This window comes from Aedes albopictus, chromosome 3 (genome assembly GCF_035046485.1).
Source record: "Aedes albopictus strain Foshan chromosome 3, AalbF5, whole genome shotgun sequence".
NCBI lineage: Eukaryota > Metazoa > Arthropoda > Insecta > Diptera > Culicidae > Aedes > Aedes albopictus.
Genome location: NC_085138.1, coordinates 189997877 through 190012011, shown reverse-complemented (window position 1 = coordinate 190012011; position 14135 = coordinate 189997877). Strand labels below are relative to the sequence as shown.

The 14135-nt window shown below is 41.5% G+C and overlaps 1 protein-coding gene and 1 long non-coding RNA gene across 3 annotated transcripts in view; one reads left to right on the top strand and one right to left on the bottom strand.

Annotated features, from left to right (window-relative positions):
- LOC109409011 (neurobeachin-like protein 1) overlaps positions 1-370 on the bottom strand; it is a 255913-nt gene extending 255543 nt beyond the window's left edge. For both annotated transcript variants that reach the window (XM_062856956.1, XM_062856957.1), the window contains exon 1: positions 105-370. In XM_062856956.1, coding sequence (XP_062712940.1) covers positions 105-155 — 51 coding nt within the window. In that variant the 5' untranslated portion in view covers positions 156-370. The remainder of the gene's footprint in view (positions 1-104) is intronic.
- A 1045-nt stretch (positions 371-1415) lies between these two features.
- Positions 1416-8428, top strand: LOC115258645 (uncharacterized). Its single transcript, XR_009999537.1, has 2 exons — positions 1416-2775; positions 7432-8428. It is a non-coding gene; the product is annotated as an uncharacterized LOC115258645 (long non-coding RNA).
- Positions 8429-14135: the final 5707 nt, after the last annotated feature.

Sequence of the window (14135 nt, the reverse complement as noted above, 5' to 3'; positions counted from 1 at the left end):
TCACGACGAATAAGCAAAAAACATGAATCGAAATTGCACAGCACTCGGAAGCGAAAAAAAAGTAGTGACACATCGCGACCAGCAAAAACACAAACTTTTTTCACCTTTGTCGTGTACTGAATCCACAAATTGTAGATATCCTTCTTGGAATCCATGTCGAAACGGGCGAAATATCACTACACAAACACAAATTCGACCATTTTCCGCAGATTTTCTTCGATTTTCATAAGTTTTCACTGGTTCGGAAAGATTTTTGCTTCAGATCCACTTGCTCACCAGTTCAGTATTGTTATTTTTCCATCAAACTGATTATCGTCAGTCGTCATCATCCTCATCATCAATCGCCCACACACACCTCCAAATGATGGTTTTCGAGGGGTCCACCAAGTAGATGTATGTTATTCTACTGTCCACCATGACCGCCTGAAGTTCAACGATCCATGAAATTTAATATGCAGTTAATGGGCTGTGCACAAATTATGTCATGCTTTTAGAGGGAAAGGGGGAGGGGGGGGGAGTTTTGTAGAACGTAACGATCCATACAAAAATGGAGAGGTCTCATACAAAAAGTTAGACATAGGGGGAGAGGGTTGATATTGTTCGTGCAGTTGAAAATCGGAATTTTTGACACGCGAAAATCGATATTTCTCATAAACCGTGTGTCGGACGTACGTCGGGCACAGTGCGCTGGATAGAGGCCCATGTCCGCTGTCCAGCGCTCTACGTCCGACGTTAGGTTTCATGTATGGATTTTGAGAAAATTCGATTGTCGGGTGTGGGTAAACTTCGGGTTTCAACCGCGACGACAATAATAAAGGTCGATTTTAACATGACATATTTTTTGTATCACCCCTAAAGATGCAGATTAGAAATGAGAATAATTAGTTTCTATTTGAAAAATACAATAATTTATTTTGTTTTTATTACGTTTTTGTATATTTTCCGACAGACGTGCCCCCGTCATCACATTCAATGACTGTTTGCTTCTGTGTTCGTGTACTGATGTGTCATCAGCAACAGTCCAGTTGATGATCGAAAACCAAAACAAATCCTCTTTTGGTAGTAGTTTGTTGGTAACCTGTTGGTAACTTACACGCTAAAGCTAAACGAACAGGAAATATAGTATACAGGGTGTTAAGTTCCTGAGTGCAAACTTTTTAAAGGGTGATAGAGGACCATAAATGGTGAAAAAAATTGTTCTACGCATATGGTCAAATCTCAACCGTTACGTAGTTATTGAACTTCCCATGTTTTTGACTCTCATCGCCTTATTTGGCTATAACTTGAAAATGGTCAAACTTATCGCATTTTTTTTACTCTTATCCGAAAGATTATTGAATTTTCTATCAATTGGCATCTTTGAATCAATTGGTTTAGTTAAATGTTTTAAAAAGTTTTCTACACAGCAAAAAATAATGTAATCGGCCTCGATGTAACAGGACAGATGTATCAGAAAATTGATGTAATGGCTTTTTTCAGATGTACAATTACACCGATTTTGCTTAGAATTACATCTGTTCAGGATTACATAAAAAACAATTAACAATTTTCCTTTCCGTTGCATTTGTGTAATATTCACATCGAGAAAATGTCAAGATTACACAGAAACAGCTGCAACCAATTGGTTACGACAATGTTGTATACGATTACACACAATCGATGTCATATCGCATTCGTTTGTGATGCAATATTAAGTCACGCAACACTGCTGTCATCGACCGCAGTCTTGCGATGAAGCAGCCATGTTGAGTTTTCATCTCTGATGTGGCTGCTGTTTTTTTTCTACTTTTGCTAGCTTTTAGTAGGTATTTCGACAATTCTGGTAAGTTTATAGTTTAAAATAGATCTAATATTATCTATTATCTTAAATTACAGGAATCGCAATGCGGACACATTTCGGCAAATCATCCGAAGGTTCGATTCCGAGTCGATGATATCACCCATCAAGCTGAGGAAGAAATGGTAAGTCGGATTTAATATTCTAGTTGAGTGAAAACTAAATCATTGGCTATTTTCAGGAAGATAAAGAGTGCGAGTTCAAGCACCGAGCAACGAGCCGTGCGGGCTAGAATCGAACTGCTCCCTGTTCTGCTGGTGGAGTGCAATCTCCGGGTATATTCAGCTGGTGAAAGCCGTAAGGAACAAAGTTTTGGCATCGGGCGGATAACACAGCAGGGCGAAATACCGTTCTCTGCTGGAGGATCCTTCGGTCGGCGGTCGAACGAAGTCAGGCAAAAATACACAACGTATCGGAGCGTATCCTATGTGGCAGCTGACAAAATGCCTAGAAAGACGAAACACCCGGAGGTCGCAAGAGCAGTAAGATGAAATCGGTGGTGGTGTATCCGGCCCAGGGTGATGAGGACACAGTCTAGCTCGAACCACCAGTGAAAATGAATGGGGGCTATGGAAGCATGACTAAAGAGACTGCTCTGGAGGAGACCCCAATGACGTCATGCTGGAGGAAGAACCGACTGCCTTATCGGTCAATTGGGGCAAAAATCGTCTGATAGTGCCAAGTGCCCATTCTGCATAGGGAGTGTGCTGTTCCAAGGAGTTTCGGACCTGGTGTAGGCAAGCGGACAGGAAAGTTGTCCATCGTTTCATTACGAAAAACTCGATCACATCTCGTACGGGGCAGTTCGCATAGGTGTTCGGATGTTTTCGCATTGGTTGTTCCTGTGACGACGTGTACAAGATAATGGAATTTGACATTAGTGATATTAGAGCAAATAGGCGATCCGGATCGGATCCATTTTCCCTGGACTACACACGGTAAGATATTCCAAAAAAAAAACACTCATATTTCTGCTATGCCTTGCTTCCAAATGAAGTAAATCATTCGTATATTAGGTACATATCGAAGTGCATACTTAGTTGTTTAGTATCGATGTTATCCACAATCGTTCAATTATTTTTGAGTTGCTCGAATGGATCTCATCAAGCCGGCATTTTTTTTCTTGCTTCATGATGCTTCGGCATAATTGTTAATGGAAGAATCCTGAATGGATCAGACAAAACTGCTGAAGTGAAACTATACTGCCCCCACTCGCATAACAGTCCCATCTTTGCTGGGTTTCCTATTCATATGGGACTGTTTTGCGAGTGGTGGCAGTATAGTCGCATCAAAAGATGTTTGCTGAAAACTCGGGTTAAATTTTCAGAAAAATAGGGAAACTCCCGTGGAGCTCTATCCGGTTTCTTAGAGGACGGGACCAAACGGGGTAATCGTTGAAGAAATTGTGAGCGGTGTTTTCGAAATATCTCAAATTCTTTGTTCGGAAATCTGTTGAGCAGAACTTTATATGTCATTTATGCCAGAAATTGCATCTTAAAGCGCTGATTCGTGTTCGGAAGGGAATTGGTTACGAACTTTCTACGGTGATTGCCATTTGAACTGTGTTTTCTGGAATTCCTCCGTCGGAATATTTTCTAAGATTTAGCCAGGAATCAACCAGAAATGGCTTCTGAGATTAGTCCAGAGATTGCTCCAGGAAATATTTTGGGAATTTGTTGGGATTCCTCCCTGGGCTTGGACTATATCTTCCATGAAGATAAGCTACGGTGCGTAGAATAAAAGCAATATCTCCAGAAGTTCTTCGGGCATTCCCTCAGGAGTTCCTTGGAAATTTATCCAAGAGTTTCTACAACCCCGGGAATTTCTCCAGGAGTTCCCCGGATATGCCTCAACTAGTTTCTCGGGAATTCCTTCAAGGAGTTCCTCGTGAATTCCTCCGCTCAAGGATTCATCCAGGAGTTCTCGGGAATTTTTCATCATCAGTTCCTCGGGCATTCCTCTAGGAGTTCATTTGGAATTCATCCAAGAGCTCCTCCAGGAGTTCCTTGGGAATTCCTCCAGGAGTTCCTTGGGAATTCCTCCAGGAGTTCCTTGGGAATTCCTCCAGGAGATCCTTGGGAATTCCTCCAGGAGTTCCTTGGGAATTCCTCCAGGAGTTCCTTGGGAATTCCTCCAGGAGTTCCTTGGGAATTCCTCCAGGAGTTCCTTGGGAATTCCTCCAGGAGTTCCTTGGGAATTCCTCCAGGAGTTCCTTGGGAATTCCTCCAGGAGTTCCTTGGGAATTCCTCCAGGAGTTCCTTGGGAATTCCTCCAGGAGTTCCTTGGGAATTCCTCCAGGAGTTCCTTGGGAATTCCTCCAGGAGTTCCTTGGGAATTCCTCCAGGAGTTCCTTGGGAATTCCTCCAGGAGTTCCTTGGGAATTCCTCCAGGAGTTCCTTGGGAATTCCTCCAGGAGTTCCTTGGGAATTCCTCCAGGAGTTCCTTGGGAATTCCTCCAGGAGTTCCTTGGGAATTCCTCCAGGAGTTCCTTGGGAATTCCTCCAGGAGTTCCTTGGGAATTCCTCCAGGAGTTCCTTGGGAATTCCTCCAGGAGTTCCTTGGGAATTCCTCCAGGAGTTCCTTGGGAATTCCTCCAGGAGTTCCTTGGGAATTCCTCCAGGAGTTCCTTGGGAATTCCTCCAGGAGTTCCTTGGGAATTCCTCCAGGAGTTCCTTGCGAATTCCTCCAGGAGTTCCTTGGGAATTCCTCCAGGAGTTCCTTGGGAATTCCTCCAGGAGTTCCTTGGGAATTCCTCCAGGAGTTCCTTGGGAATTCCTCCAGGAGTTCCTTGGGAATTCCTCCAGGAGTTCCTTGGGAATTCCTCCAGGAGTTCCTTGGGAATCCCTCCAGGAGTTCCTTGGGAATCCCTCCAGGAGTTCCTTGGGAATCCCTCCAGGAGTTCCTTGGGAATCCCTCCAGGAGTTCCTTGGGAATCCCTCCAGGAGTTCCTTGGGAATCCCTCCAGGAGTTCCTTGGGAATCCCTCCAGGAGTTCCTTGGGAATCCCTCCAGGAGTTCCTTGGGAATCCCTCCAGGAGTTCCTTGGGAATCCCTCCAGGAGTTCCTTGGGAATCCCTCCAGGAGTTCCTTGGGAATCCCTCCAGGAGTTCCTTGGGAATCCCTCCAGGAGTTCCTTGGGAATTCCTCCAGGAGTTCCTTGGGAATTCCTCCAGGAGTTCCTTGGGAATTCCTCCAGGAGTTCCTTGGGAATTCCTCCAGGAGTTCCTTGAGAATTCCTCCAGGAGTTCCTTGGCAATTCCTCCAGGAGTTCCTCGCGAATTCCTCCAGGAGTTCCTCGCGAATTCCTCCAGGAGTTCCTCGCGAATTCCTCCAGGAGTTCCTCGCGAATTCCTCCAGCAGTTCCTCGCGAATTCCTCCAGCAGTTCCTCGCGAATTCCTCCAGCAGTTCCTCGCGAATTCCTCCAGGAGTTCCTCGCGAATTCCTCCAGGAGTTCCTCGCGAATTCCTCCAGGAGTTCCTTGGGAATTCCTCCAGGAGTTCCTCGCGAATTCCTCTCTCAGTTCACTGGGAATTCATTGAGGAGATCCTCAAGAATGTATGCAGGAATTCGTCGAGAATTTGCTCAGGAGTTCGTCAGATGCGGATATTTCAGCTGAAATATCTGAGTTCTTCGGAAATATATCCAGAAATTCCTCCAGGAGTTCCTAGCAAATTTCTCCAGGAGTTCCTCAAGAATTTTCTCAAGGATGGATTCAGGAGTTGCTCAAAAATTCTTCCAGCAGTTTCAAATTGCTCCAGGAGTTCCTCAGAAATTCCTCCTGGAGTTCCTCGGAAATTTCTCCAGAAGTTCCTAGGGAATTTCTGCAGGAGTTCCTTGGAAATTTTTCCAGGAGTTCCTCAGGAATTTCTCAAGAATCACCTCGAGGATTCATTCAAGGGATATTTTTCTCCAAGACTGCCTCGGGAATTCCTTTAACAATTCAAGCGGAATTCTTCCAGGAGTTCCTCAGAAATTCTTCCAGCAGTTCCAAGTTGCTCCAGGGGTTCCTTGGAAAGTCCTCCAGGAGTTCCTTGGGAATTCCTCTAGGAGTTTATTTGGAATTCATCAAGGAATTCTCCACTTGTTCCAAGATGCTCCTGGAGTTCTTCGGGAATTGCTGCAGAAGTTCCTCGAGAATTTCTTTAGGAGTTCTGCAGAAATATCTTCAGGAGTTTTTCGGCAATATCTCTAGACGTTCCTCGGGATTTCCTCCTGGCGTTTCTTGGAAATTCCTCCGGGAGTTCCTCTAGAATTTCCTCGAGGATTAATATAGTAGTTCCTTAGGATTCTTCCAGAAGTTCCAAATTGCTCCAGAAGATCCTTGGGAATTCCTCCAGGAGTTCCTCAGAAATTCCTCCAGAAGTTCCTTGGCAATTCCTCCAGGAGTTCCTCGGAAATTCCTCTATGAGTTCATTGGGAATTCATTAAGGAGATCCTCGGGAATTTACGCAGGAGTTTCTCGAGAATTCCTGCAGGAGTTCCCCAGAAATATCTGCAGGAGTTTTTCGGAAATATCTCCAGAAATTCCTCGAGAATTTTTAGATTTTTTTTACAAGAGTTCCTCAAGAAAATCCTCGAGGATTCATCCAGGAGTTCTTCGGAAATCCGCCCAAGAGTTCCTTGGAAATTCCTTCAAGAGTTCCCCGGGAATTCCTTCAGGACTTCCTTGGAAATTCTTCCAGGAGTTTATCGGGAATTTCTCCAGGAGTTCCTCGGATATTCCTCCAAGAGTTTTTTTCTCCAGGCGTTCCCCGGAATTCTTCCAGGACTTCCTCGGAAATTTCACCAGGAGTTTATCAGGAATTTCTCCAGAAGTTCCTCGGGAATTCCTCGAAAATTTCTCCAAGAGCTCTTAAATTCCTCCAGTAGCTCCTGGGGAATTCCTCCAGAAGTTCCTCGGGAATTCCTCCAGGAGCTCCTTGGGAATTCCTCCAGGACTTCCTCGGGAATTCCTCCAGGACTTCATCGGGAAATCCTCTATCAGTTCATTGGGAATTCATTGAGGAGATCCCCCAGGACATCTTTGATAATTTATGCAGGAGTTCCTCGAGAATTTCCTCAGGATTTCGCCAGAAACGGATGTTTCAGCTGAAATATCTGAGTTCTTCGGAAATATATCCAGAAATTCCTCTGGAATTCCTCCAGGAGTTCCTCTTGAATTTCCTCGAGGATTGATCCAGGAGTTGCTCAGAAATTCTTCCTGGAGTTACTCGGCAATTCCTCGGGAATTCCTCTAGGAGTTCCTTGGAAATTTTCGAGAAAGTCCCGAGGAATTTCCGAGGAACTCTTGGGTGAATTTTCGAGGAAATCCCTAGAAACTCCTTGAGAAATTTCCGAGGAAGTTCTGAATTAATTTCCTAGGAGCTCCTGAAAGAATTCTCGTGGAACTGGAACTGCTGGAGGAGCTCCCGAGAAACTACTGAAGAAATTCCCGAGAAACTTCGAATAACTGGAGGAATTCTCGTGGAAATCTTGCAAGAATTTTCAAGAGACTTCTGCAGGAACTCCTTCAGGAATTCCCGAAGTCCTCCTGCTGGTATTCCTGGAGGATTCTAATACATAATTGATTACTAATAATGTTTATATTTTTTCAGGGTGACAACGCAGCCATCTTCGAGTCAGTGGCAGTCAGCATTAACCCTAGCGCAGTCGGAATATCCTTTTCGTTCTAAAGTGTCAAGATGACTCGGGGACCGAAGAAACATTTGGAGCGTATGAACGCCTCAAAAAGATGTTGGACCAGACCAGACCAGGTTAACTTTGCCCCGCGTTCATCCATGGACCCACACGCTTGTGATTTTCTTTCGCATCTGCAGTACGTCTTGACCACCATCGATGTCACCAAGATCTGTAACGTCACATTTAGATCGATGGCAAGGTTCGCAGTGACTTCAACTACCCGGTCGGATTCATGACTCACTCTTTGATCTACGACGCCAAGGATCGTTTCACCGTTCACCGTATTACCGCGGAGGAAGTGAAGTACAAGCTCCTGAAGGTGAGGTGCGTCAGATCGGCCGTGGAAGGTGCCGTTCATCTTGATTGGATCCGAGCATCAACCAGAACGATTATTGTCACCGGTGATGGGCGTGCTCAAGCTCGACCACGAAGATCTGTGCGTGGCCAACTATCAGAACGGAAGATGAGCGGTTTGCATGCGTGTAATCGCTTTTTTAAACAGTGAGAAGAAGACCTGATTTGAATGCTGAAAATACAAAAATCCGTTTATACCTAATACCATTATGAAAGGAAACTGAAATATGTATTAGAATACGAAAGGCTTAGCCGAAGCGGTATACAAGCGATGTTCAATTTCCGTTCGATTTAGGATAGGGTGACGATGGATATTATCGGCAGGTTTGTTCTATTCGTCATGAAGAAATTTTGTCGGCCAAACTACCTGAAACTTGGTCGTATAATTCAGCTTGATTGGGAAGGATTTGAGGCCTAGGTACTCTGAGTTCAACAGCTTTCAAAAATCCCCCATGCCGAAGAGAACAAAACTGCCAAAATACGCAATTTCCCCTATTTTCATATCCCAGTTGGGACAAAAACAATAAAGGAAGCAATACATATTAGTTCAACGCTTTATTTATTTTTGTTGTGTTTATTGATTGTTCATTGCCTTCTCTTCTTTGTTCTCTTCTATGGCTGATTAAATTATATTTTTATTCTTTTTCGATTTGAATTTAGTATAGATTTAGTGTTTACTTCAGCTATACAAAATTCCGAATGAAAAGGGATGAAAATGCAATTTAATCGGCTATAGAGGAGCCTTTGAAATCGTTTCCATTTTACGTCGCTTCATTCACATCGTACAAATGTACATCGAATAAATTACATCGCAAGAATTACATCGGATCTGTTTATTACATCAACAGCCGCCGAGTACGTCGGGCTGTGTAATATTCATCAATCGATGTAACGACCTGGTTGCAGCGATTTCGATGTAATATTCAACAACTTTTTTTGCTGTGTAGGGCAAAATTGCTCAAAATAGTGTGTTTTAATTTGTTTTTATCAATTATCTTTGAAACATGCGTAATAAATCAAAATTCTTTCTTTGGCAAAGTTGTGGCCCCTATTCCACTCTACAATTCGTTCTTTGAAACCAAACTTCTAGCTCTTATCGTTTTCTTGCAATTTCGATTTAAATGTGCGGCACAGTGCGCAAAAAAGTGCTTACCTCGACAGTTGCAAATTTATGACCTGAAATGCAATGTTTAAATCGAAATTGCAAGAAAACGATAAGAGATAGACGTTTGATGACAAAGAACGAATTGTAGAGTGGAACAGGGGCCACAACTTTGCCAAAGAAAGAATTTTAATTTATTACGCATGTTTCAAAGATAGGGGTACTCACTAAACAGATTAAATCGCTGCGTAAGCCATGATTTTCTGCTTATTTGAAATGTTTCATGATTTTGCGAATGAAATAATCAAAGATTGCCTTGGTGATCACGACATTTAATCAGTTTAATCAGTTTACGCTGTTAAGTGAATCCCCCTATTGATAAAAATAAATTAAAACACAATATTTCGAGCAATTTTGCTCTAGAAAACTTAGTCATTTTACTAAACCAATTGATTCAAAGATGCCATTTGATAGAAAATTCAATAATCTTTCGGATAAGGGTAAAAAAATTGCGATAAGTTTGACCATTTTCAAGTTATAACCAGTTAAGGCAATAAGAGTCAAAAACATGGGAAGTTCAATAACTACGTAACGGTTGAGATTTGACCATATGCGTAGAGCAATTTTTTTCACCATTTATGGTCCTCTATCACCCTTTTAAAAGTTTGCACTCAGGAACCTAACACCCTGTATGAAAGATTGATACAAAATCTGCAGATTTTCATTTACCCTGGGGGCAAAAATCAGGGGCGAATTTACAAATGTGGGGTCCCGGGGCCACAGTGGGGGCCTTTATATAGAGAATATATATTTGCCAATATAATATGGAAATAATTTTAAAAAATATAGATCATTTTACAAATATAATAATGAAGATTTCAATGCACCTAAACCCGTTATTAACAAAATATAATACTCTTCTAAGCGGTACACACCATTTGAAAAATATAGTATCCAAGTATCTTCTCTGAAATTTTGGAAATGTTTCAAAGTTATCGTGAATTGAATTTATAATCCAAATCCATAGGTTTTTACAGTGTGTATGGCAAATAAACGATTAGATTACCATTTACTACAAATAATCAAAAATCAGTTCAAATACCCACTATTGTAATCAATCACTGCATTCAATAGTTGGATGAAATAAGATTTCGATGTCTTGGACGTACAATATCTCCCCCATATTTGTTACAAACTTTGCAATCAACGTGGTATATGAATGGTCAAATGGCGTCGAAATTACCGAGATGAACCAGACCTGCGCTGAAAATCTCGTTAATAAAGATAATAATAATAATAATAACGTCGGAATTGAGAAGAAAAAGCAGCAATTTTTGTAATGTGCAGAAGCGAGTCAGCAATTAAAGCAAATTGGGTTTTTAAATTTAGAAAAATGTATTGATTTTTTGGTTTTATATAAACCCAGTTGACAGCTGGGCAACTGCTTGACAGCTCCGCCCAGTACAAATTGCGACGAGGGGTGGATTTCGGCTCAGTTTTGCATGCAGATTCAGAATATGGAATTATCTCAACACCGTTAAAGAAGCCAATTGTTGGTCAATTTTTATTAGCCTCACGGCATGGTGAAGTTGCGTTGTCATCAATATTGCACGCAAAAACATTCGTAAGCGAAACTCCATGTTTGTTGTGTAAATGAGCCCCTAGTTAACGGTATGGATCAGGAGTTGATACCGACTGCCACTCCCCAACCTGCTTTGCACATAACTCTTGGAACGCATTGTTCAAAGCCTGCCAAAAAAGCAAGTCCTGAAAAGGTACAGTTGTGGTCCATGATGGCTGTTGTGCAGCACATCAGCCACGAACGTATGGCTTCACAGGAAAAGCATGTCACATTTTTATGGACGCTTTGATGGTTCTTGAAGGATTTGGACCTCCTACACCATCTTTTAAATATAAGCGTTTAATAAACATGATGGTTTTATAATAATTATATTTCAGGCATTAAAACTCTACAAAGACATCTACACAGCGTGTTTCACAGATTAATATTGGATACCACGTTGAAGGCTAGGTTTGGAACGATATGGGAGACCCTTAACTTTCCGAATTTCTCAAAGTTTCATGTTTTGCAGTTCCAGGTGCTGGTCTGAGCTGATACAGGTGAAGTGATTAGTCTATAGTAAGCACTAACTGCACTAAAAAGTTTAGCTGGATTTGATGCAATACAGCTGAGAAATTGCAGTGGGCGTAAAGTGGGAGGCAGCGTCTAATAAGAGACCCGACTGTACTAAGGATAAGGGTATCCATAAACGATCTAAATACTGGTCGCAGTGCCTCACCCGAACAAAAATAGTAAAATTTGGGAATAGGGTCTGGGACCATTTGGTCAGGAGCACCTATTTTGGGCACTTGCTGTTATAACTCAGTCAATTTCAAACCGATTGACTTGAATTTTGAAACATGGCTAGCTACTGTGCCTAGCTGATCGTGTCTCAAAAATCAATCCAATCGGCTCAAAATTGACTGAGTTATAGCAGCAAGTGCCCAAAATAGGTTCTCCTGCCCAAATGGTCCCAGACCCTACTTTTATTTTCCCCGCTTTTTGGAAACTTATCTGAATACTCATGAACAAGCTGCCTCTGCTTTTTTAAATGGATCATAAAATTAGGAATGAAGTAATCCAAGATTGCCTTAATGATCGCGACGTTTACACAGAAAAATATTTACGCTGCTAGTGAATATTCTTAGTTTTTATTGATTCAAAATATTGTAAAAGAATAGACCCTCAAGACAGCTCAAAACATCTTTTAAAGAATGTGTCTTCAAACTCCATTAGGAATTTGACTTATTGAGCACTCATTGAGAAACGCACGATATTATTAGTTCAAACGATTTTCAAATATTTTCCAACGTAGAACGTTAACAGTCCGACTTTTTTTTTGCAAAACAAAAGGCCTACCAATGGCTAAACTAATTGTTTGAGGGAGCAAGTTCATGGAAATAGAGGCTAATATATCTTAATATATGTATTTCGTAATGTGCTAGAGTTTCAGTGGATATCTCTAACTATTTTATTATTATTTAATTATGTCAAGGGTTTTGCGAAGCGCTGTTTTTATTTTGTGTTTGTCTGGCGTTGTACCTAAGAGGACATAAAAAAAATCACTGCAAGTCCTATGCATTTTTCAATCAATTAATGCGCTATCAATAGTGGAAAACGTTTGGCAGATTATATACAAAATATATAAATCCACTGCCTTCAGTGTCTTCAATGAAAACTCCACCGTCCGGAAACTTGAAGAACCTTGTTCTGTTTATGTTGCTGAGCTGGCAGCAATCGACTTCGCTTTGGGGATGATTTCCAACATGCCTGCAGACCATTTCTTCATCTTCTCGGATAGCCTGAGTTCGATTGAGGCACTCCGGTCGATGAAACCTGTAAAGCATGCATCTTACTTTCTTACAAAAATAAGAGAGCAGTTGTATGCACTGGTCGAAAGATCTTACAAGACTACCTTTGTATGGGTCCCCTCACTTTGCTCAATTTACGGCAATGAGAAGGCGGACTCTCTCGCAAAGGTGGGCGCACAGGAAGGCGAGATCTATGATAGAAGAATTTCACACGATGTTTTTTTCCATTTAGTTCGTCAGAGTTCTCTTCAAATTGGCAACATGATTGGCGAGATGGCCAACTGGGACGGTGGTTACATTCTATTATTCCTAATGTTTCTTTGCGAGCGTGGCATTACGGTTTGGATGTAGGTCGAGACTTCATACGTGTGATGCCAAGACTTATGTCCAACCATTACTCGCTAGGCGTGCATTTGCATAGAATAAATCTTGCGCTCGACAATCTTTGCACTAAGTGCGGTTCCGGTTATGATGACATCGACCACGTAGTTTGGCAATGCCCGGATAATGACGCCTCCAGAGCGCTACTATTGGATACCCTTGAGGCCCAAAGTAGACAACCCTTTGTTCCAGTAAGAGATGTGTTGGGAACCTATATGCGATCCATTTATGAGTTTCTTCGCATGTGTTGTATAAAGGTATAATCTTCTGTTTTTTCCGCTTCAGTTTTTTTTCTTTGTGTTTTGTCTTTTTTGTGTTATATGTTCCTGGCCATCCGGCAGACGAAAACCTGTGACAAGCCCATGTCAACGCCAAAAGCCAAGATACTTCCCGGATGTGCTACAGAGAACCCTGAAACCTTATCCTCACCATGCATTTCTTTAAAATTTTGTAACCCGCTAACCTCGAGCAGCCACGAGTACCCTGGCATCCTCCCAGTACTACCCTTGAGTACCTAAGAAAGTCAGAAAATTGTATGTAACTGAATACAAATAATGAATTGCGGCTCCGTAAAGCGTTACACGCGATTGAGCAATAAATAAATGAACTTGACAAAAAAAAACAAATTATTAGAAATTTATAAACATAGTCAACTACAAAAGCAGGTTTTTCATATTTTTTGTAGTGAACAAATTAACCCTAAAAAGATTGCGTATTAAGTGTTCATGTGTTAGTGTTCCCTCAACAAAGTTTGATCATATGTCATCCAATATTGTTTGGGATATAGAATATTGAAATTGTGTGCATTAAACACAAGTTTTACAAAAAGTTCTATAACTTTTAGAAAATCTATTCAATTTCGCTGAACAAATTGGAGCTCTAATACCTATATAGTTTATGATTGGTCAAAATTTGTTTGACGAATGAACATTTGAATGAAAAATGATATTTACAAAAAAAAAATGGTGTACGGACAATTATTTTATACATTGTATGTTGCACACCGAAGTACTGTAGGTTATGAAATTAACTCTTTGATAACTAAGTTTCGAAATTATATAACCGATCGTCGGTGAATGTATGTCATAGCACAGACAAACAGACGTAACACTCTGATAATGCTAATCGTACACAGATTTAACTATCTATAAACAAAAAAAACAGTTGGCGAACTGCCCACCCGCGATGCTCGCAACGTTTTTGTTTAAGTTTGACGTTTGCCCACTACCGCCACCAATTTGATGATTGGCCAAACTCAGCCCCTCTAGCATTAGGCGAACATGTTTCCGCGAATGATTTGAATGGACAAAATGTTCGAAGTGTTCGCCTGTTTATCTGTGGTCATAGCTTAATTTATTTCAAAAATCGGTTGAATTGCTTTCAAATTCCTGCATAATGAAACGCCCTCTA